The sequence below is a fragment of the Mercurialis annua genome, linkage group LG7 (assembly GCF_937616625.2).
Source record: "Mercurialis annua linkage group LG7, ddMerAnnu1.2, whole genome shotgun sequence".
NCBI lineage: Eukaryota > Viridiplantae > Streptophyta > Magnoliopsida > Malpighiales > Euphorbiaceae > Mercurialis > Mercurialis annua.
Window position 1 is genome coordinate 5,092,495 of NC_065576.1, and position 23,176 is coordinate 5,115,670.

The 23,176-nt window shown below is 36.5% G+C and overlaps 3 protein-coding genes across 3 annotated transcripts; 1 reads left to right on the forward strand and 2 right to left on the reverse strand.

Moving 5' to 3' along the window:
• Window positions 1–10,635: 10,635 nt before the first annotated feature.
• LOC126655089 (uncharacterized protein At2g23090) lies at window positions 10,636–12,077 on the forward strand. The gene is made up of 3 exons (XM_050349089.1): window positions 10,636–10,809; window positions 10,899–10,939; window positions 11,631–12,077. Exons 1-3 carry the CDS (start codon window positions 10,734–10,736, stop codon window positions 11,748–11,750), a joined length of 237 nt encoding a protein of 78 aa, XP_050205046.1. The 5' UTR covers window positions 10,636–10,733; the 3' UTR covers window positions 11,751–12,077.
• A 266-nt stretch (window positions 12,078–12,343) lies between these two features.
• LOC126655090 (casein kinase II subunit alpha-2) lies at window positions 12,344–16,431 on the reverse strand. The gene is made up of 10 exons (XM_050349090.1): window positions 16,028–16,431; window positions 15,404–15,533; window positions 15,099–15,293; window positions 14,684–14,841; window positions 13,923–14,013; window positions 13,769–13,834; window positions 13,577–13,659; window positions 12,903–12,966; window positions 12,742–12,810; window positions 12,344–12,598 (listed from the first exon to the last, which is right to left on the reverse strand). Exons 1-10 carry the CDS (start codon window positions 16,414–16,416, stop codon window positions 12,539–12,541), a joined length of 1,305 nt encoding a protein of 434 aa, XP_050205047.1. The 5' UTR covers window positions 16,417–16,431; the 3' UTR covers window positions 12,344–12,538.
• Window positions 16,432–17,490: 1,059 nt separating this feature from the next.
• On the reverse strand, window positions 17,491–21,484 carry LOC126655081 (ribonuclease III domain-containing protein RNC1, chloroplastic). Its single transcript, XM_050349076.2, has 5 exons — window positions 20,511–21,484; window positions 19,016–19,220; window positions 18,419–18,619; window positions 18,033–18,119; window positions 17,491–17,870 (listed from the first exon to the last, which is right to left on the reverse strand). The coding sequence occupies exons 1-5, from the start codon at window positions 21,287–21,289 to the stop codon at window positions 17,553–17,555; spliced, it is 1,590 nt and encodes a 529-aa protein (XP_050205033.1). The 5' UTR covers window positions 21,290–21,484; the 3' UTR covers window positions 17,491–17,552.
• Between the last annotated feature and the right edge of the window lie 1,692 nt (window positions 21,485–23,176).

Genomic DNA, 23,176 nt, shown 5'->3' on the forward strand with positions numbered 1-23,176 from the left:
ATACAAACCAAGCCTATGTTTATCAGTGATCAGTTTGATAAAGGGACGGTTGATAGACTAATTGCTTTATTGCGAGAATTCAAAGATTGTTTCGCGTGGTCATATGAAGAAATGCCAGGATTGGACCGATCCGTTGTTGAACATAAGTTACCACTAAAGGCTGGTTTCAAGCCGTTTCGGCAGCCTCCGAGACGTATGTCAAAAGAAGTGGAAACACTAGTTCATGACGAAATTAGACGGCTCGAAGCAGCCGGATTTATCAGAGAAGCCAAATATACAGAATGGTTGTCTAACATTGTACCAGTCATGAAAAAGAATGGTAAATTGAGAGTTTGTGTCGATTTCAGGAACTTAAATTTAGCCACGCCGAAAGACGAGTATCCAATGCCCATTGCAGATATGATGGTTGACGGCGCGGCCGGACACACCATTTTAAGTTTCCTCGATGCACACTCTGGTTACAATCAAGTCCCGATCAACGAAAAAGATGTATCCAAAACAGCATTTCGTTGTCCAGGGCCGATCGGCGCTTACGAATGGGTTGTTATGCCTTTCGGCCTAAAGAATGCTGGGGCTACTTATCAGAGAGCAATGAATAAAATGTTTGCAGGTTTGGATTGTCTGGAAATTTATATAGATGATGTGGTCATCAAGTCACAAACCAGCGAACAACATTTGGCCAACCTAAAAGAAACCTTTGTCAGAATGAGAGAAAATGGCTTGAAGATGAATCCTTTAAAATGCGCATTCGGTGTATCAGCTGGTAACTTCCTAGGTTTTCTAGTTCACCAAAGGGGGGTAGAAGTTGATAAAAACAAAGCGCAGGCGATCATAAATGCTGAACCTCCTAAAACTAAGAAGCAACTTCAGAGATTGATCGGCCAAATTAATTTTTTAAGACGATTCATTTCAAACACAGCGGGCCGATTAAGAAGTTGGAGAACATTACTGAAGGCCGGAGAAACATCTCAGTTCCTTTGGACAGAAGAGCAGCAAAAAGTCTTTGACGAGATCAAGACTTATTTAGTCAAGCCTCCAGTCATGATGCCCCCTAAGCAGGGACAGCCGTTATTGTTATATATCTCGGCAGCCCACGAATCGTTAGGATGCATGTTGGCACAGGAAGATCAAGGAGTCGAAAGATCGGTTTATTATCTGAGTAAAAGCCTAACTGACACAGAAATTCGATATTCTACTATCGAGAAGCTATGTCTGTGTCTTTATTTTACATGCTGTAAATTAAGATATTACATGCTTCCGGTAGTGGTATATGTTTTATCTCAAACGGATGTGATCAAATACATTCTGTCTCGACCTTATCTGAGAAATCGGCTTGGAAAATGGGCTATTGCAATGTCAGAATTCACTTTAGTATATGTTCCACAAAAAGCCGTTAAGGGACAAGCACTAGCAGATTTTTTAGCCGATCATCCCAACATCCCGATCAAGGAAGTAGCTTGTTTCGAGCCAATTCCGTGGAAGCTTTGGTTCGACGGATCTAAAACTAATAAAGGGGCGGGTGCAGGGATATTAATTATCTCGCCGCAAGGCTTGGTTTTTCGAATGTCTTTTTCATTAACATTCCAATGCACCAATAATCAAGCGGAGTACGAAGCGCTGATCATTGGATTGGAAATCCTGGCCGAGCTGGGAGCTAAAGCAATTCAAGTAAAAGGAGACTCCTTGTTAATTATTAAGCAAGTTATTGGCGAATTCAAATGCGAATCAGACGTCTTGATTAAGTACTGCAACAAAGCCAAACACCTCATGGATGGTTTCTCCGAAACATGGATAGAGTTCGCGGAAAGAGCAGAAAATGAAGAGGCGAACGACTTAGCCCAGCATGGAAGTGGATACAAAATCATGGCAGGTTTTGAGGTTATTGAGAGAACAACGCCTTGTCTTCATACTGGGGGCATAATACCAGATGACTGCAGATCGGCATATCACTTGGACACGACAGCCGATTGGAGGAAAGAATTGATCGACTGGTTTACACATCCAGACCCGGCGAATCGGCGAATCAAAATGTTGGCCACCAACTATGTGATTCTAGCTGACGAATTGTATAAACGATGTCGTGAAGGTTTATTGTTCAGATGTGTAGGACCAAAAGAAGCTATGTTGGTCATGGCTGAAGTTCATGAAGGAATCTCGGGGGCACATCAAGCTGGACCAAGAATGAGGTGGTTAATACACAAATACGGCTTTTATTGGCCGAAAATGGAACAAGATTGTATCCGATACGCCAGAGGATGTGAAGCTTGTCAGAAATTTGGACCGGTTCAACACGTTCCAGCAGACGTATTACATTCAATCATCAAGCCATGGCCATTTAGAGGATGGGCAGTAGATTTGATCGGCAAGATTTACCCACCATCGGCGAAAGGACATACTTTCGTGATCGTCGCGACAGATTATTTCACGAAGTGGGTAGAAGTCAAGCCATTGAAATCGCCAACACAAGACGAAGTAATCAAATTTTTCAAAGAAAATTTGATTCATCGACATGGCCTTCCAGAAACTATTACGACCGATCAAGGAACTATGTTTACTGGATCGGACACTATAGCTTTCTCGAAAGAGTACGGTTTTAAAATGATACATTCTACACCGTATTATGCCCAAGCGAATGGACAAGCAGAAGCTACAAACAAATCTATAAAGAACTGTCTGTCCAAAATGATCGAAGAAAATCCAAGCCAATGGCACAGGATTTTGTCCGAAGTCGTTTGGGGGAACAGAATATCCCAGAAATCGGCCACCGGCACATCTCCATTCCGTTTGGTGTATGGATATGACGCAATGTTGCCTATGGAGCTTGCTGTACATTCTGTACGACGAAAGAGACAACATACGATCTTAAAAGATGATTATGCCGATAAAATGATCTTAGAAGCATTAGATCTCGATGAAGAAAGATTGGAAGCACTTGACCATCTAGAAGCGCAAAAAAGGCGAGTCGAAAGATCGTACAATAAACGAGTCAAGGGTAAAATTTTCAAGATTGGAGATTTGGTATGGAAAGCGATTTTACCACTGGGGCATAAAGATCGACGTCTTGGAAAATGGAGCCCGAATTGGGAAGGACCATTTCAAGTAATACAAGTCTTGTTAAGTGGCGCTTATGTCTTGACAGATATAGATGGAGAGGTGCATAGCAGGTCAATTAATGGTCAATACCTCAAAAAATACGTTCCTAGTTGCTGGGAGGGTATAAATAAGGAAACCTTCCGAGATGATATGGAGTGATCCCCTTACGGTCAAAACGATATAAGGTTTTTTGATCGGCCGAAACGATATTTTACAAGTTCTTGGATGGCCGATTAAACCTGATGCGACAGTTGGAAACCTTTTAAATGCCGAACAATCACTATCTATGTTTCGGAAATCCAGCCGAATAAAAGATGTAAACAAAAAGAAATGAATAAAATTATTTATTGTTCGGCACATTATTATTCTTTTGCACCAAAGATCTTGAATATAATCCTGTTGATTGGCCGATAAAAAATCAGTTTTTATAAAAACCATCGGCCAAAAAAGTTTTTTGTACAGATCGGCCTTATTGATCGACCTTATTGGCAATCGAAAAGTCAATATGTTTCTTTTTAGTTTTTCGCTGTCTTGAGCAGTTGAATAAAACGAAATTAAACATCATATGCCGATCTAGTTTACAAACACTAAAACACATGGTTTGTCAAAATCCAGGACAACACTTGTTCAAACTATGGCAAAATAAACATTTTTGTTACAACGCAAAAAAAACAGAAATGATATCAAACTCATACAACGCCGATCACACGGCGTTAAAAAGATCACCGACCAAGTTCCTCATCTCACTATATCCCTTGCAAGCATCGTCATACGTGGCTTGATCGGCCTTCAGCTCATCCTTGATAGAAGATCGGCGCGCAATGAGTTGTTTCGCCTCGGCTACAGTCGATGTGAACTTGGCTTTCACTGGTAGATGAAGTTCTTCCTTGATTGCTAGCTCTCTTTGAAGTTCTTCAATCTTGTTGCGCAACTCTTGTATCGCCTGGGTCGAAGCATCAACTTCAGGAGCCATTTTCTTCGCCTCTTCACGAAGACGGTCGATCTTCGCATCTGCTTCCTCCTTCTTCTTTTTCTTGCTCTCATAAGAACGGCGTATCGACCCGCAAGACTCAAGTGTTTCTTTGATAGCCGAAAAGTCGCTGTTAGCAACAGCTATGGCCGAATGACCATTGGGGTTGATGAGATCGGTGTTCGGAAATTTGGCTAAGAGAGAGACCGCCGATCGCAATTCCTCCATGTCTTGATCATTCTCAAAAACCTTCAATCCTTTTGGCTTCAAACGACGGATCACTTCAATCTTGGCATCAAGTAGAAGGAGAGAGTCATCACGCTCACCGGATTGATCACTACAATCAGAAGTGAGGTCGTCTTCTTGTAAAGAAGTTTCTTTCTCAACGTCAGAATTTAGGATATCATCCAACTCTTCAAGAGCTGTCTTCTGCAAGAACGAAAAATCCAAACAATTGTCAAGCGAAGTGCTTAATACAAAGGATTGCAATATTAGAAATGTAAACATAAAGACATACCACTTGCGCCGAAGCAGCAGATGAAGGATGACTCGGGATGATCGGCACAGTGGGAGATCGGTTGATAGTCTTGGTCGACGACGAAGTATGAGTGCGAATGGTGATCTTGGTCCGATTGCTCTTTTGTTGCTGCGGTTCAGAAGCAGGACGGATGGGAGACGAATCGTCGATCGGCAGCAAGTCCTCTTCCTCAACCAAGTTGCGCACAACGGGAGTTGGGACGTTTGGATGGTCAAGAGGAGGGCTGAAATCAAATGGCATCTCGTCTTCGTCGATCAAATGAGGAGTGTCATTAGCAACGATCTTGAGAGCTTTCGGCTTCACGGCCGCTTTCTTTGGTTTACCACCAGTGTGAATCGGACGCTTCTTGGATTGTGAGGTTGCTTCTGAGGTCGATCTCGTCACGAGAGATTTGTTCTTAACGGTCTCGATAGCTGCATATACATTTTTTGATCATAAGTAAAAGTTGAACAAGTTTATAAAAATCAAATAACGGAATTTACCTCGATCAACATCATTACCTTTCGCTTGCTTGGATGGATCGCCCTGCAAAAGAAAAACATCTTCGTGAGAAGCTTTGCGTTTAATGGGGGGAAGATAAAAATCATGGCGAGCCAACACTTCTGCAACCGAATGGGTGAAATGTCGGTTAACGAAATCTTGCCACCAGGAATCAAATGATGGATCGGCTACGGGGTGACTCTCGGGATACGGAATAGTCTTGCACTGAACAAGGTATTGTTTGTTCAACAGAAACAATTCTTGTATGTCGGTCATACTTGCCAATCTCGGTCTAGAACCATCTCGTTGATTCCAATCTATTTGGAATGGGCAAGGCAAGCCTTGAGGCCGACCGAACTGGCGAGCATAATAGTGAGCAAAATATCCTTCGCAACCGCTAGACAAATACGTAAGTCCCAGAAACAAATTCCTGGCTCGGAATGCACTCATCCAGTTGACCCACCAAGAATTCTTTTTCTCTTGATTCACTACTCGAAGGTCGGTTCTAAACCCATATCCGAGCCACAAAGGAGGAAGTGTCAATAACGGGCAGAACAGTTCTGGAGATCGGCTATCCGTGGTAGAAAAGAAACTGATGACTTGATCGACGGTAGACATGAGTGGTCGACATTGTAGCAAGGTAAATCCATGACATGAACCCTCAACACGGTCGGTAAGTTGCATCAATTCAGGAAAATACATAGTTAACCACATCTGAAGTACCCAAATTGGACCACTTGGAGCTTTATGCGAGCTCGGATCGGCACATGGAATCATCTCATGCAAGCCACGGTAGATCAAAGCTAGTATATACTCCCCAAGATTCAGTTTTACTCCGTCGGCAAGGGCAACAGCGATCCGTTGGTATTCTTTGGTTACTTTGTAAGCTGTAGAACATACCACAAATTTGCAAAGAAAGTAAGTAAGAAAAGCAATATGTTCTTCGCGATCCGGAACAGGGGTGGTTTGTTGGCGATCTTTCAAAAATCTACCAAAATTCAGAGACGACCGTGCCGGACCCGTGTCAAGTGTAGAAGCAGTGGGAGAGAGTTCTGGAGTAATCCTGTGACCGGAGATAGGCACGTTGAGCATACATGAAATGTCTAGCAAAGTGATCGACATCGGACCAAACTTGAAAGCAAATCCGTTTATTGATCGGGACCAAAACAAGGCTGACCCCAGCAAATAATGCCTATAGCACGGCATATCTATCTGTGCGAGTGCAATAAGATCAGCGATGCCAGCAGTAATCCAAGAGGCTTCATAAAAAGGTTTCAATCTAGCTACCCAAAGCTTGAAATCCGAAGAAGGGTTCGGCCAATTTCTAAATTGTTCACCAATCCAAACGGAGGCATGATGATCGACGGCAAGGCGTGACGGACAGTGGTCATGGAATGGGAGAGCAATTTCACACAGTCGAGATGGTTGTGTAAGTAAAGGACCAACATAAGTTTTACGGTTTTCGGATAGGATTAATACCTCTGCAATGGCGGCTGATGCTTCTTCACGATGGCGAGAGATCTTGTCATGAATCTTTGCGGTGATGTCCGGATCAACACGAGCCATCCTGGGAAATAAGAAAGCCAGCACTTGAAGATCGGCGCCGGCGGTGGCTTGCAAGGAGTGAAAACTTGTTTCGGTGGAAATCTGCAAAAAAGACAAGAGGATTGGCAGGCATGATAATTGGCTCGTGGCAGATTTAGATAAAACTCTCAATCAAGCCATCGCGACATGTTCACAAACTGACTTCAAATTTTATCAACAAAAAGACCGAATAGTTCAAATGATAGTCTACGAAACAAATGAGAAAATCGGCGTTACTTACAAAACGGATGAAGGATCGGAGACGGTTTGCTGTGGCAAGAAACACGATCGGCAGTGGTTGCAAAAAGTTAAAGATCGGTAAAAACTTGAATTAAGTGGATCGGTCGCCTTCTTTTATCTTGTTCAGAAGCAACAGTTGATTAGCGTGGCCGGAGGAAATGATCGACAGAGAGAGAGGATCGGCGTGGCTGGAAGAGATGATCGGCAGGGAGAGAAGATCGGCGTGACTTGATACAACACTTGAAGCAACGTGATGATAGCCCGTCTTGACAACACGTGAGAGAGACGATCGGCAGATTTCAAGATCGGCAGATTTCAGATTGCAAGATCGGCAGATTTCAAGATCGGCTGAAGGTGATGATCACTTGACGATTTTTCGGCGACGGATTAACTCGGCAGAATATACGAGATCGACGGAATCACAGTGACGAGTTGGCTCGGCAGAATAGAAAGATCGGCGACGATGTTCCGGCTCGGCAAAGTTAACAAGATCGGCAGAGGTGACAAGTCGGCGAGACTTCAAGATCGGCAAGGCTTTGGTACGGTGATCGGCAAGTGAACATGGCGATCGGCAAGTTTTGGTGCGGCGAGGTTTCAAGATCGGCGGTGAGATAATTGGCGGGTGTGAGGTAATAGCAAATCGGCAATCATCATTTGTTTATTGAGTTTAGGGTTTGAAGTTTCCTTTTATAACCAAAAATGAGAGTGATGGAGAATCATAAGAGGAAATAAGTATTTGGACATGGGCCTCTTTTGAGAACAAGCCTACAATTTAAACAATATAGGCTTGTTGGGGGCATTGTTGACATCGGCCCAAAATATGGCTAGCAAGTGATGGGCTGCCAAGGAAGAGAGCATAATGGGCTGTAATGGGACCGGGCCCATATTAGCTATTTTTATTATTGCCTTTTTATTTTAGTCTTATCAGATTAGGGTTTAATTAAGTGTTTCAGTTTTAATTCGCTTCTTTTTCCTATTATTAGGGGATTTGTCCCTATAAATAGTGATTTCATCAAATTAATAAAGTCTACACAATTCATCAAAAAACACAAATCAAAGCTCAGGCTTTTCTATCTTAATCTCCGGATTAAAACCTTAACTTAGGAGTAGTTTGAAATCAATCCCGCTTAGGTTCCTTAACCTCCGGAGCGATACTGATAATTTTTAGTTTAGTTTGTTACTATTGTTCTTTTGTGTGACCTGGTTGAAATTCGAGTTTCGATTAAAGCATCAAACCGAAACAGTTCCCATTATCAAATTCAAAGATTTGAGTTTGGAAGTTTTTCCTGCGAACACAAGTTAATATTTTTGTTCTTTTATGCTTTGACCCACCGGCATCCTTGATTAATGTCTAAGCCAACCGAAAAATATTCGTATTAGGCTTAATTTGGCTTGCTAGTTTGTTTCAATAAGTTATTTGGTTGCTAATGTCAACAGTAACAATATAAAAACAATAATCAAATTTGATATATACAAGCTGGGACCTTCTCTAAAATGTCATATATAAACTATTTAAAACATTTGTTTTTTTTTTTTATGGTTAATCACTAAAAAGAGTAGATTTTATAGACCAATAAACACTGGTTCACCAAAACTGATACAATCTATATGGCTGAGTCTAGAAGCAGCCTTGTCTGCAACAGAACTGAGAACAAAACAAGCACAAACAAAGCAAAACTCAGCCGGTCAACATACGTTACTAAAACACCTAACTTTAATAACAAAAGAGATATTTTTGACTAGTGTTTTAAAAACTGGACTGGACTGGCCGATCGAACAAATTAAACCAGAAACCCGCCAGTAGTCCGGTCTAAAACTGTAAAAAATCGGACCAAATTGAACCGAATAAAAAAATCGGATATTGAATTGGTGAATCGGAGGTTGATCCGGTAAAAAATCAGTGAACCAAATTTTTAATTTTTTTAGTTTATTAAACCGGTTGAGCCGTTCATTAATCTGGATCAACCGGTTGAACTGAAAACTAGCAGCCTCATCAGTTCGGCTATCAATTCGGTTTTTAAAATACTGCTTTTAACAACACTATCAATATGCAGCAAGTTTTTGTTAAAGACCATCTAATTTCTTACTCTTCGTATGTGATAGACTGTAGCATTGATACTGTTGTAAAATTTTTGCTGTTATGCTTGATTTTTTTTCTATAGTGATTAAATTAACTTTTGGAATGTAAATGTTTAAGAACCTTAAATTATTTGAAATGCAATTTGTTATCTTTAATGATTTTAACCTACGAGATATTTTGTTTTGTCATACTCATACATAAAACTTCATTAAATAAAGTGTGAAATATTAATTAACTAGTCGTAAGCCCCGCGTATTTACGCGGAATCAAATTAATATTTATTTAGATAATAAATTTAGTAAAAAATATATATATAGAAAAACATAAAAAAAGAAAATCAGATACAAACTAATAAAATTAAAATCTATTTTAATGTTAGTAATAAATTATTTGAAAGTATTGATTATATCTAATATTAACACTCTTTTATTAATAATTTTTATATTAGATAAAAATCAAATTTGACATTTTTATGGAAACTTAAAAGAATGCGAAATACAGAATAAACAAACCAATTTGCAGAAAAATTAAATGCTCTCTAAAAATTCTTGTATAAACACGACCTAATGCCGGTGGATTAGATAAATATATGTTTCGCTTGATCATTTTGAGGTAAAAATCTAAACCTATATACTGATGAAATACAACTCAATATTGCCTTAATAACTAATGAAGATATAGATGAAAAAATGAGTTAGCTAGATAATAATCTGCACAAAAATTATGAAAGGTAAAGATATATTGCCACATTTATATTATGTAGTTTGATAATCTTTTTGTACAAATATATATAATTTTATAATATTTGGTCACATAATGATTATGTACGCACAAATAAACCCAAATGACGACTATCATTTGCAACAAATTTCATGAGTTCGTCTAACTCAGAAAATACAAACATGAATGATACCTATTGACAATAATATTAATCATCATCCAATAGTATATACAATAATTCATCACAATTTATCAAATCGTTCGAAGGCATATTAGAGTCCCAGTAAATCTGTAAACCAATTACTTACCTTTTATTTGCTGGAAAAAAAAGAAGGTTGCATGACTTGGAATCAAGAGGAAGGAGAGCAAATAATAAGATAAGGTTGATATTGATAGCGTTAATCAATCTATACTACATGCACTAAAATTGAATTTTAAATCTCGAGTTTGTATGCTAATAGGATTAGATGATTTGGATGAATATAAACTCTAAAGGTAACTCATTAAAAGTAGTAAAAATAAAATAGGTATTTTAATAAAAGTGGAGACTATGAGAAGGCTCTATTTGGTGAGAATTAATGAGAGAGCTCCGTTGGTCCTCTCAATTATATAATATATAGATATAGATATAGATAGATATAGATTTACCTAAAATGGCAAAAGTGTAAGTTTTGTTGTTCCTTTTACCGAAAATGACTCATCATGTTGTAAGTTGAGGGGTGAATTGATCTTTTGTTCATTAATTTTTTTGTTTTTAAAGGTAATACCAAGAAACGAAGCCGTTTAGTTAAAGTCAACTACGAGAACAACCAGACCAATCAATGTCCGAAACGTGTCAATATCTAATACGCCCGGCATATTTCGAGCAGTGAGAAATAAAATGCTCGTAAAAGAATTACCTTAAATATCGCAATTCCTTCATTTTTCTGACCTTGTAGTAAATTTGCTCCTATCAAAGAAAAAAGAAGGCAGAAGCTAGGGTTTCCGGGGGATCGCCTATTCGGTGTCGTTTCGATCAATCCAGGGAGATGGGTGGCGGTAATGCTCAAAAGTCTAAGATGGCTCGCGAGAAGAACATCGAGAAGGCAAAAGCTGCAGGCAAAGGTAAATTAATATTTAATTTTTTCGTTTAAATTCTTTCCTTTTTATTGATTAAAACTTTAAAATTTTATTTTATTTTTTCAAATTGTCAGGAAGCCAATTGGATGCAAACAAGAAAGCCATGAATATCCAGGTAATAATTTTATACTTTTTAATTTCTAATTGTATGATTCTGTTATGTATGCTTATTATATACATGGCTATGTTTGTTGATTTTAAATGAATTTGAAGGAAAAATTAGTTTGTTCATAGGGCATTTTGAATTTTTAAGTTAATTTCTTAGATGAATTATCATGAACAAGATAATTAGCATATTGGATTTTTGTTTTTTGATTAGAGAAAGAGAAGATAATCCACTTTTTATTAATTCAATTTTTGAACTTTAAACCTAACTAAAATGCTTGATTTGAGAATTTTCTGACTGGGGAATGGAATACAATCTAAAGTAATTGTAGGGAATGAAATGGAGTCCTCCTTGGTTGATAATTTTCTCATTAAAGATTCATTTTGCCCCTCTATAACTTCGGACGAAAAATCAAAAGAGTCGAAGTTTGTGGTGTTGGACAAAGAATCCACAACTTGTCAATTTTGGATCAGTTTACAGTTTCGTTCTTAATGGTCAAAGGCATAAAATGATCCAAAATTGACAACCTGTGGGTGTTTTTGTGTAAAACCACTGACTTTTACACTTTTGATCTTTTCCCTAATCTGGAAGGGAGAAATGAATCTTTGTTGATAATTTTGTTTGGTACTGAAATTAATCCCGAGGGACATAAGTCGATTGTTTTGGATAATGTAGTGATGAAACTTAACTTGGAATGCAGTGCAAGGTTTGTATGCAGACGTTCATGTGCACAACATCGGAGGTTAAGTGCAGGGAACATGCTGAAGCTAAGCACCCGAAATCTGACCTTGTCACTTGCTTTCCGCATCTCAAAAGCTGAGTGGAATTGACAAATTGCTCTAAAGAAGCAGTATATCATATCAATGTTTACTTGAACCAGTTGGTATTATCTATCTGTTTGAATGTGTGCACGATAATCACTGCTCTGGTCCTGGTAACTCTGCTATGTCGAAATCTGGTGTTATTAGTGAATGTGAAACTTTAGCATATATGTGAATCATTTCATTTACTCTCTGTTTAATCCGTGATTATGAGGGCACTTGAGGTGTGATCATGCCATCAAGTCATTTCATGTAAAATAAGCTTGAAACTGTACTTTACTGAAGACACCAAGGAAGTTTCTGAATAAACGTGGTAATTCTGTAAACTGAAGTCTGCTCAACTCCCGATAGAATAATAATTTTTTGTCGCATGATGGTATAACATTTCTCAAGTATAATTCAATCAACATTATGACACACAATTATGAACTTTCAACTCTTGATTTTTTTTGTGCTAAGATGGAGAAGCCAAATGAACTGATTAATATTTAAGCAAAGCAGATTCCCTCTAATAGTGTCCTAAATTCCCACATTATGTACCTCATTCATAATTAATGGTAATTTCTGGCAACAAGAAAAAAAATTCAAGTCATGACAGCAAGAACAATGATCCATTATATTCTTTCAAACAAGGAGTCATATAGAAATCCATACACAATCTTCTCAACTGTCTGCACTTAAGAAACGGAAGTGACAATAGTTTTTCAGAGTATACAATGAAGAGGATGATAATTGCCCCACAAATAATGGCCCTTGGACTGCAGACAGAACCCATGTGAACAGCTTACTACTGCGTCCGCATTCTGCTATTTTCAGCAGCTCTCACTTGAGAGAAATATGGATGTGACTGAAACACACAAAAAATCAGAGTAAAAATGTCAAAAATTTACACATCAATGAATAATGGAAAAGTTTACGGTACCCATGAAAAATTTATCAAGCAGGTAAAACTTAAGTTTAAATTAGGTATTACAATGCCAAGATCATTACCATTGCTTCTCTTGCGGTTAGCCTGTCCTGATGATCGTACCGGAGGAGCTTCTCCAGAAAATCAATAGCCTGCATGTCAAAGGAATGCAACAACTTTTTAAGAAAAAAAATCATTTACAGCTACTGATGATACCTATAATAAATGTAAATAAGAAAATAACCTCTGGAGAAACCAAATGCTGATTATCTGAATTAATGAACTTAGACAATGGCTTCTTAGTGTGCCTGCAGCAGTTGCATTCATATAAATGAATTCCATCCATAATAATTATCAATAAATTCATTAGTAATTAGCTGTTACTTAGAGCTGTATACGTAGCATATTTGTGACATATTTATGGAATTTCATTTCCATTGAAACCAGAATCAATAAACAAATCATCACAATTCCATATTTTAACCCTGCCAAATCCAATAATCCTGCAAAACATTCTATCAAAAAACATAGGACTTGTTTATAAAAAAAAAACATAGGATTTGCAAATAGGATCTATAACATTCAAAGTCGTAACTGTTTCTAACATAAAACTGAATGAGACCACCTCATAATAAAAATTCAATAAATAGTGCTCTCTTCCAGGTATAAATTATTGCAATCTAGTCCTAAATATAGATGCAGCAAGCGCATGATTTTTCTCTTAAATGAAATGTAAACTTAGTTTGTTCGCGTTTTAGCAGACATCAATTTCAAATAGAGTGAATACTTCATTTGGTTATTTCTTAAGGGAATGCACGACCATGCTACCTTCTCTCTGTGAAGTACATTGAGTAATGTAATCAATTATTTTGCTTGATAAGTAAATTGCACGATGAAAAGAAAATCAAGTAGACAAACCTTCCCACAACTGCTTCAAGTTGAGGATCCAGTTCTAAGTGATATTTATTGAGATATGCGTTCAATTCATCAGTTCCCATCACCTGAAAATCACCTTAAAAATCAGACAGGTTTACCACAAAATCAATTGGTTTCTTATAATTTTGAAGCAACTAAATATTTCGGCACCAACCGGTAGGGGATCGATATTACCTTGGCAATTTTAACAAGCTGATCATGATTATCATGACCATAAAAAAATGGTTCCTTCCTAAATATCTGGCATTAAATACAAGCACAATCAGGAATCAAATACGATAAAAGTAAGTAGAAACGGACACATGGAAGCTTGATGTTTAGTGTTTACCATTCCTGCAAACATACAACCAAGGCTCCACATATCCAAAGAATAATCATAGTCTTGTAAATCAACTAGAAGCTCTGGACCCTTGAAGTATCTGAGAAACAACAAAAGAAAACTCAATCTTTCTGCAAAGATGAGCCCATTGCGTTGTTAACAATAACATTAATATTGCAAAATAAACATCGCATTTCGCATTCCATTGATCAAGCAACCTATTAAAAGCCTGTTTCTGGACATCACAGAGTATAATATGCATAATTGTGAAAAACTGCATAGCATCTAAGCTCATTGAAAACCCATATAATCCGGGTCACACAAAAGAATATAAGAAAAGTTTTTCAATGACTTAATAAATGTGATTCCTTTGATTTCAAAACAATGTGATGCCTTTTAAAATTAAAGGCACTGTTAAGAACTCTGCCAACATGACTTGTTCAATGTTTTCACCAGAATGCATATTCATAAATCAGGCTCAGGTGTCACTAGTTGCAGCAATTTTAGGTACAAAGTATAAACAGAGTAGAGTATGACACATAGCATCAAAAGTATGGGCCAACACTTATGGTCCATGTGACTTCTAATTTCCATCCTCGAGTGCAAAATGAACCTTATTGCTAGGATTTTTGCATATGCAGCAGCAGTAGAGTAGGTAAATCTAATTGGTCTTCGATTTCCAGATAGATGTAAAATCACATATAAATAAAAGTTAAAAAAAGCTCAAGCACTACCAAATAACCTGAAAAACCTCTGATCTGAATCACTACCTTGATGCAACACGGACATTATATTCCTTGCCAGGATGGTAAAATTCAGCAAGACCCCAATCAATCAACCGAAGTTTCCGCAATTCATGGTCAATCATAACATTGTGAGGCTTGACATCTCTATGCATTATTCCTTGTGAATGGCAGTAATCCAATGCCTACATGACAAAAATATATTTAAACATCACATGCTTCTAAGCTACTATACCAGAGCCCATATGTTATCTTCACAACTAACATCCAGAATGTATGTTGTAATTACAGTAAAACTAAAGAGTGGCTACCACAGCCAATATTTAGAAAAGGTAAAAAGATCCCAAGAATAATTAACAATAGGTAAGAGGATCTGAAGCATGTAAATGTTATGCATGTATAGGCAGAGAGAGAGAGACAGAGAGAAAGAGAAGAAAGTTACCTTGAGAAGTTCATATATGTAGTAGCGTATATCATAATCTGTGAGCGTGGGGTACAGAACTTTAAAGTCTGTACTGTTCACATATTCAAATACCAGACTAGGAGTTTTTGAGTGCTGATCTCTAACAATGTCTAGAAGTTTGACAATATTGGGGCCACCACAGAGATTCTGAAGAATTTTAATTTCCCTCTTAATCTACAGAAAAATCAAGAATTATTACTGTTATACTGCATCAAGACAGTTCGAGTAAGAAAGAAAGAACGCAAATAACTCATATCCTGCACAGGAGAAAACTAGTATATCACCTTCTTTTTCTTAACAGGTTTAAGAATCTTGATTATGCACCGCTCGTTGCTGTTCACATTTATACCCTCAAACACCTCACTGTATTTTCCCCTTCCAACTTTACGAACAACTTCATAATCATCTTGATCGCTGAAAGACAGTGTACAATTAATAGAGGTAGAGCAACCAACCACAAGTAAAAATAATTCACATATAGGATTATGAGAGAAAAGGAAACAGCATACTGGCGTAGTCCATAAAATTATTATAATTTATTATCAAACATTCTTTCAATTTATTGTTCAGATAATATCTTCCGTAAACAAATAAAAAATATAATTGCCATAAATATCATGTCCAGCATCTTCAACAAATTAAAGCTACTCCTAACAAATGATCAAGCCATTATCCATCAAGTTCAATCAATTTCGGATTCCGTATTCTAATCATTTTAACTCGTTAGCAATCAATGCAAAACATTAATTGAACACAAATCAAATCTCACTTCAAGATCCTAATCAAACACACATTCTTTAATTTCTATAAATAATAACTTCATCCACACAATTAAAACCCTAAAAATAACAAACAATTACGCAAACAAATAATAAAAACTAAATTAGAAACAGAAATGAAAATTTTACCCCCATTGGACGGTGAGCGACTCGTAATCCCAGTATTCCTTGGGCCGGAGGACGTTAACATCGGTATAAACGCGTGATTTCGACATGGAAGACCGCGGATTCAAATCGAGTCGAGATGAATCCGGGATCTTGGCGGAACGGTTAAAATCACGGCGCTCCCGTCGCGCCTTGTCGGTATTATTATGATCGGTGACGGTGGCGTTGATATATAGGGAGGCGAGAGGAGGAGGAGGAGGAGGAGGAGAGTGGTTAGGTGATGGCGTAGATGAAGATGGATTAGGGTTGCGTAGGTTAGGCTGGTGCGCTACTGGCGCACGAACCGCAATGAGGGCGCACACTAGCAGCAATCTATGTAGTAGAGCTGCTGATTTTTTAGCATCTCTATTCATGTGCTAATAAACGCAACGAGGCCCGGAGTTTTTTCAATTTACAGTTACCCACATGAAAAATATCAAAGGGTAATTTTCATCCATAGTCCCTGATATTTTACCTATTTTTCATTTTAGTCCTCCTTTTATTTAATTTGGAATAAAAGATCCCTAAAATTTAAATGAATATAGTGGAAAAGTCTTTGCCAGTAATTTTACATATTTCATTCCAATTTTGCACATTTTTCATCATTTTTTGGTTATGAAATGAAACATAAATAGATAAAATATCATATAAAAATTATACAAAAATAATACTAATAAGAAGAAGTGTTTCTCATGCATTTGACATTAGAATTTATGTGAACTTTTTTGAAAAAAAAATTGGAGTTTTATGATTTTATTTTCATTTTTTTACGATTTTAATTCTTTTTTAGTTTTATAAAATTAAATATTTAAAAAATCAATAGAATTGAAAAGAAAATAAGGTATGCCTACTTTTAGGTAATTACAGGTATTTTTCAAGTAAATATGGTAGTTGCTGGAGAGAGATGTTGCAGTATAGTGCCTAATTTTAGGTAGTGAGATGTTTCATCATATTTCACTATCTGATAATGCTTACTATTCAGGGTTGGTTACGGTTTGCTAATCGGTGGTTTCGGTTTTTTCATAAATCGCCAATTTCGTACAAACTACTTTGTCAATTTTATTATTAGATAAAAGTGATAATAATTTATACTTTGTCAATTTTATTATTAGATGTAAGCGGTCGGTTTAGCTTCAACATTAGAAGAAAAAAAATCTAAATCGGATTTTTTAAAGTATTGCGCAAGTCTATCCTTATTTAAAATTTAACTAGTTCTGAATTAAATAATTTTGAAAACCACTTACAAATTAAAACAATACTATAAACTAGTTTGAATTACAAATTAAACTTATTTTATTTGAAAGCTTATGGAATTGAACATGAAAATGTCATCATAATAGAATTGAAGAACACAATTTTAATCGTCATTTATGTAAATTTAGTGCATTGCATAAGCTTTATGAGACATAAGTAAAGGTTGCCTACAGTATTGATTCACGCAAGTAATATCACCATGTGAAAGCTTATGGAATTAAAGAACATAAAAATGTCATAACTTTCAATGAAAATATTATACAGCTTTTGGTTGGATTTGCTCAAAATCAAAAACCTCAAACATGAGGCGTCTAACGTCCGGTTTTCCGTACACGGTGTACGAAAGTCCATGAAGAGCCTGTTGAACAGCAGTTGTAGCCGGGTTTCTGAGCCTCCGATTGTTTTCGTATGCGTCGATAACCTCCTCAGAGTAAACAATAAAGTGATGCAAATGCTTATCTCTCAAGTATCTCCCACAGAATTTGTTCATTAGAAGACGACGATGCCTCTCTTGCAGCCATTTTCCGGGAGCATCTAAATGCTTCATCAACAATCTCTCGGCCAGCACAAGATCCTACAGTTAACAAGCACATGTATTTTCTTAAATTGATATTTACAAAACTTTATGTTGATCTAATAATCTTTCTGCATCAACTTTTTGTTCTAATGAACAAATTCGACAGAGACATGTAAAAGCATAGTTGCAACAGCATGGAAACCTTATGATAAGAATTACCTGAATCTTTTGGCCAACATATTCTAGTCGTTCAAAACAAAACCGAGGATGATCAAATTTGTATTTTGATGGATGCAAGAAACAAAGCTGTGACAAAGTAACAAATTAAACCATATTAGAAAACAAATGAACAATAAACTAAAACTACTAAAAACTTTTACTTTGATGTGCAGAATTTGGTAATTAGATGTCACTTATTGTGTTTTACGATACCAAAAGGAATACGTGAAAAAGGTAGCTATTGGCTGGTTTTTATTCAACAATAGACGTTTTATATTTAAGAAAACCATATTGAAGATACTTATGATTCATGAAACAGCATAGATGTGTAAATATACTCATTCACACGGCTAATACAATACTATTGTACGAAATACTGGAAATACCTGTAACCCGAGTCCAAGCTCTATATTTCTAGCTTCAGTAATGTCTGGAATTCTGTCTGACATCGCCAGTGGATATCCTAGTGTTTTCATGACTTTTGGTCTGCTGTCATAATCCCATATATTTCCTCGGAAACGATGCATGCCTGGGGGGACACAAGCTCTGAAAAGCCTAGGGTGTGCAAAGAGTGCATCTTCAGGAGGCTGAAAAAGAGTTTAACGTTGAAATTTCAGATAATATCAAGAATGAAACTAAATATACTTCCTCTACAAATTGCGATCCATTGCAAATGTTCATTATTTTTAATACTACATAAGTCATACTCAAATTAAATAAATAATATCAAGTTTTTTTCTGATTTAATTGAATTTCATCATGAAGTATTATCTGATATCTCAGTCACAGCTTCAAATTCGGCATGCAAAGACTGTTAAAAGATTGCAGTTTTCTTATATCTACAGCAATGATGATGACATAAGTTCACTATCTGATCAGAAAACTCAGAGACAGGGGTTTAAATTTACATGTTCTATGTTTCTTATGTATATAACTCTAGTAGAGAAATAAATTTATACTAATGCCAACAGAAGAGAGCTTGCCTTATAAGCAGCAACATCTTGCCAACTAAGGTTGTTCCCTTCAAATTCCACAGAAACATAATCGACATCTTCAAGTTGCCGCCTTAGCCTCGGCTGGCAATCTTCAGCTTCTGGGTCCATCCCAAATACTTCAAAAAGAACTCGATATACTTCTGGCATGCCAAAACACAGGTAAATTGCACCAAAAAGAGCCCAAAACACAGACCTGTCAATATAACAATAAAGTCAGTCATTTAAATATTCTTTTTACTGATCAAAGAAATTCATAAGCTATTTTAATCAGCAAGTATAATGTTGTGCTTGTTAAATGTAATTTAGTATATAAATGTCAGTTCATTGACCATCCGATCCATGTCAATGTGACATATTTGAAATTGTGCAATAATATTAAACGAATCAACTGAATTCAACTAGCACCTCATTTCCAAATGAGTAGGGGGAAATCTTGTCAAACAATGTATATATGCACATAACTTAGTTAAGGTTAAACTTCTACCAAAAAATCAAAATATCGCACTGATATCTTAAGGACCTCCATTAACAGATGCTTCTAAAATTTCAACAAATATTATCTTTCCCAATAAGTTTTCCTCACCTCCTTTCTATAGGAGGATGGAGAGACTGTTAAACCAATATGTGTAAAACATTTTGTCTATTGACTTCTCTTATCATTTTAGTGGGATTGGATTGAGATTCTTCTTTCTTTAGCTCAATAGCAAAACAGCTAATTAGGCTCCATCTATAGCCTTCAACAACTACTCCCTTCGTCCAAAATTGATTGGCGACATACTCACTCCATTTTATTTTAATGTACCTACCATCATTAATGAGGACGTATATGACAATTAATCATATGAGTAATAACTAAGTGCTTATGTGATAGAGAAACTTGGAATAGTGTATACAAATATGGAATAGAGAGAGTAATATTATATAGCTACCACATTAATTCAGTAGTATAATATAAATAGTCAAGCTTCTATTATTATTTCCACACTAGGGAAAACGGTTTAAGATCAATCCCACTAGGTGCCAGCAAGCATATAACTCTATTCCTAAATCAAAGAAGTACATAAATAGATAAACTCGCATCTCCTTATACCAGAAGAGCTCACTGATGATCTATCTTGAAAAACATGGATAATAAAATGTTCTGCAGCATATACGAATGACCATCTAGAAATGTGATTCTTTATAGACAACCTATGTTGCAGGAAACTTTTTGAGTTCTTAGTTTTGACGTTTCGTTTCCATATTCAGTAACGCTTCTAAAACTCCAAAACTCTATATTCATAATCTACCTAGCAAAGAATTTTGTTTAACCGTTTCTATTTCTGGCATTTCCCGTTTCAGTTTTAGTTCCGTGCTACATAGAACACAACAAAACTCGAGTAAAGTAGCCTACTAGGATCAACTAATTAAGAATCTTTAACATAAGCTAACACTGAGCACATTCTATAGATTATTATTTCTAATGCTGTGAAGAAAAACTCACTTGACAGGCGGTTCTCGATCTTTCCGAAGCAACTTATCAATATCATCATAAGGAAAAACCAAGTTCTGCAAGCTAGCAGCTTTCATCCACTTAGGCAAACTCCTCTTCCCAATCAAAGCAAAAACCCTCTCCCTCATGGGCGCGGGCGACTCCCTCGGATACCTCTGCAAAAAAAACTCACAGAAAGCCAACTCCAACACATACTGCCCCAAGAAAACAAGCCTCGAATGCGCATACTTAACATGCCTAGCATTAGTCCTCTCACAGCTCGGGTGCTGAAACGCCAAATACAACAATGTATCAAATTGTTTCGCAGGATTATCCTCCCCAAGCCCATCCGACGCCTCCAAAGAATACCCTAAAGCCTGCTTAGCTTCAAGCAAGTACTCATCGATCCACGTTTTATCGACACTGTTTAGCCTCGACGAGGGTAAACAAGAACTGAGCAAAGGGAACTGCTTGAGTGATAATTGTGGGCTATTCAAGAATCTTTGAGCTAGTTTCGTGTCGTCTAGGGGCGGTTTTAGTATGAATCTTTTGGGCGGGACTTTTTTCTTGGGGGAGATGATTTTCTTGCGCTCTGCAAGCTCTTTGAGCAGTCTTTGTGGGCTATTCTGTGGTAATTCTTGTGGTGGGTCTATAGCTACTGCTAAAACACGGAAATTTTGCGGGGATTTTGTGGGGTTGAAGTGGATTTGGAGAGGGATTGGAGAGAATGAAGATGTGAATGAAATGTCTGATAATTTGGTGAAGTAAGTGAATGAAGAGGAAAGCTCCATGGTTTTTAAGTGTCAAAAATGGTGTTGTTTTTGCATTTGTAATGCGGGGAACTGAGTGAAGTAAAATAATTTGGGTGTTGGGTTTTGGGGAAGAGATGGATAAGATGAATCTGGGGAAGAAGAAGAAGAGGAAAGAGGGTGGCAATTTTTTCAGTGTGATTTTTATTTTTTGGAGGGTCTTGATTGAGAAATGCAGACGACGCGTCGTAGGCCATTGTTGCCTTAAATTGATTCATGTCTTTGTAAAAAGACAAAATCACACAAACATACTCCATTTTTTTTTTTTTGAGAATAATAAAAATTTTATTAATAGGGAAATAAAAATACAACTTGATTAAATATTGAACAAATCAATACATTCAAGAAGTACAATAATAGAACATCAGTAAAATAACAGAAAATCATATCTAATTTCTTCAATCGCATTGACGGAGCTCTTTGAATATGCAACTCGGCGATCCGCCCGCTCCACTCGAAGGTTATTTTAAACCAGAAATCGACTCTTTGGTCTTTAAATGAGTCCAATTGAGAGAATATTAGAAATAAAATTTCTACTGATAGCACTTCAGATCTACGCTCCGTAGATAATTCCATCAAGGAAATAGCAGAACCCATAAAGGGTAAGAGGCAGAACTCCACAAAGGAAGACAAAACATCCATAAAGGAAGAAATAAAAATACCAACAGATCTCAGATCTGTGATTAGTAACGCAAAATAAACTAAATACGAGATTTGAACAGAAAACGAGAAGGTAGGGAGGTGATTTTGAACCAAAAAATGGCCAAAATCACCTCCCTCTTGTTGCGGCTAGGGTTTCTGAAAAGAAAAAGAGAGTTTAGAGACATGAGAGAGAAAAATGAGTTTTTTTTGAAATATTAATTAACATACTCCTTTTTTTTTATTTTTAGTTTATGTCTTTATCTTTTAATTTTTTTTAATGAATAAAAGATCACTTTACCCCCTCAACTTGGTACAAAATATCAAAAACGTTCACATTGAAAAAATCGAATCAATTTTACCTTGAAATTTACAAAACCGGTACAAAAACACCCCTATGCAAACGTGGCACCTTAATTGGAGAGTGAATTTCTAATTAATTATATTTAAACACTAACTAATGATAAATAAATTCTAATTAATTTAAAAAAATTAAATTATTTTTAATTATTTTTCTAGCTATGGCGAGAAGGAGGAGTCTACTCGCAAAAGAAAAGAGCTGCTGCTTCTCAGAGGAGCAGCAGCTCTTCTCCTCGCCGCGAAGAGCATGATGAACAAACCCATCTGGATTTGTTCATCTTCTTTAAGAAGATAAACAAACTCAGATGGGTTTGTTCATCAATGGATGAACAAGAAACTTGTTCATGAACAGACCCATAAAGGGTATCCATCAAATTGATGAACAGACTCATGGGTTTGCTCATCAATTTGATGAATAGACCCATGGGTTTAATCATTTTAATGATCCACGGATATGTTTTAAATTAAAAAATAAATAATTTTTTTTTATTAAAAATTTAAAAGTTTTGGTTAAAATATATAAAATTTTGGGATTAATTTATTTTTCATATATATATATTAGGAGATTAATTTGTTATTTTAAACTTTTAAATTAAAGAAATTAATTTTTTTAATTATTAAATATTAATTTAAAATATTTTAAAAAGATTAAGACTATTCTAAACCTTTTTCTATAAAAATCCACTTTTGTAAAATGAAATCACTATCAAAACTGAAGAGTGTATTTCACTCTTCTAGATGAGAGTGGGGAGGGGGGGTTTTGTACCAAATTTGACAAATTCAGGATAAAAGTGATTATGTTTTGCTAATTTGGACGTTTTTGATATTTTGTGCCAAGTTCAGAAGATAAAGTGATCCTTCATTCAATTT

Excerpts from the sequence above, each read along its gene's own strand:
- LOC126655089 (XM_050349089.1), top strand. The coding sequence starts at position 10,734 with ATGGGTGGCGGTAATGCTCAAAAGTCTAAGATGGCTCGCGAGAAGAAC. Across the intron at positions 10,810-10,898 it reads GGCAAAAGCTGCAGGCAAAG|GAAGCCAATTGGATGCAAAC; the intron begins GTAAATTAATAT and ends TCAAATTGTCAG. Across the intron at positions 10,940-11,630 it reads AGAAAGCCATGAATATCCAG|TGCAAGGTTTGTATGCAGAC; the intron begins GTAATAATTTTA and ends CTTGGAATGCAG.
- LOC126655090 (XM_050349090.1), bottom strand. The coding sequence starts at position 16,416 with ATGAATAGAGATGCTAAAAAATCAGCAGCTCTACTACATAGATTGCTG. Across the intron at positions 14,014-14,683 it reads AATGTCCGTGTTGCATCAAG|ATACTTCAAGGGTCCAGAGC; the intron begins GTAGTGATTCAG and ends GTTGTTTCTCAG. Across the intron at positions 12,599-12,741 it reads TAACCGCAAGAGAAGCAATG|TCACATCCATATTTCTCTCA; the intron begins GTAATGATCTTG and ends TGTGTGTTTCAG.
- LOC126655081 (XM_050349076.2), bottom strand. The coding sequence starts at position 21,289 with ATGGAGCTTTCCTCTTCATTCACTTACTTCACCAAATTATCAGACATT. Across the intron at positions 18,620-19,015 it reads AAGATGTTGCTGCTTATAAG|CCTCCTGAAGATGCACTCTT; the intron begins GCAAGCTCTCTT and ends ACTCTTTTTCAG. Across the intron at positions 17,871-18,032 it reads ATGTTGGCCAAAAGATTCAG|GATCTTGTGCTGGCCGAGAG; the intron begins GTAATTCTTATC and ends TGTTAACTGTAG.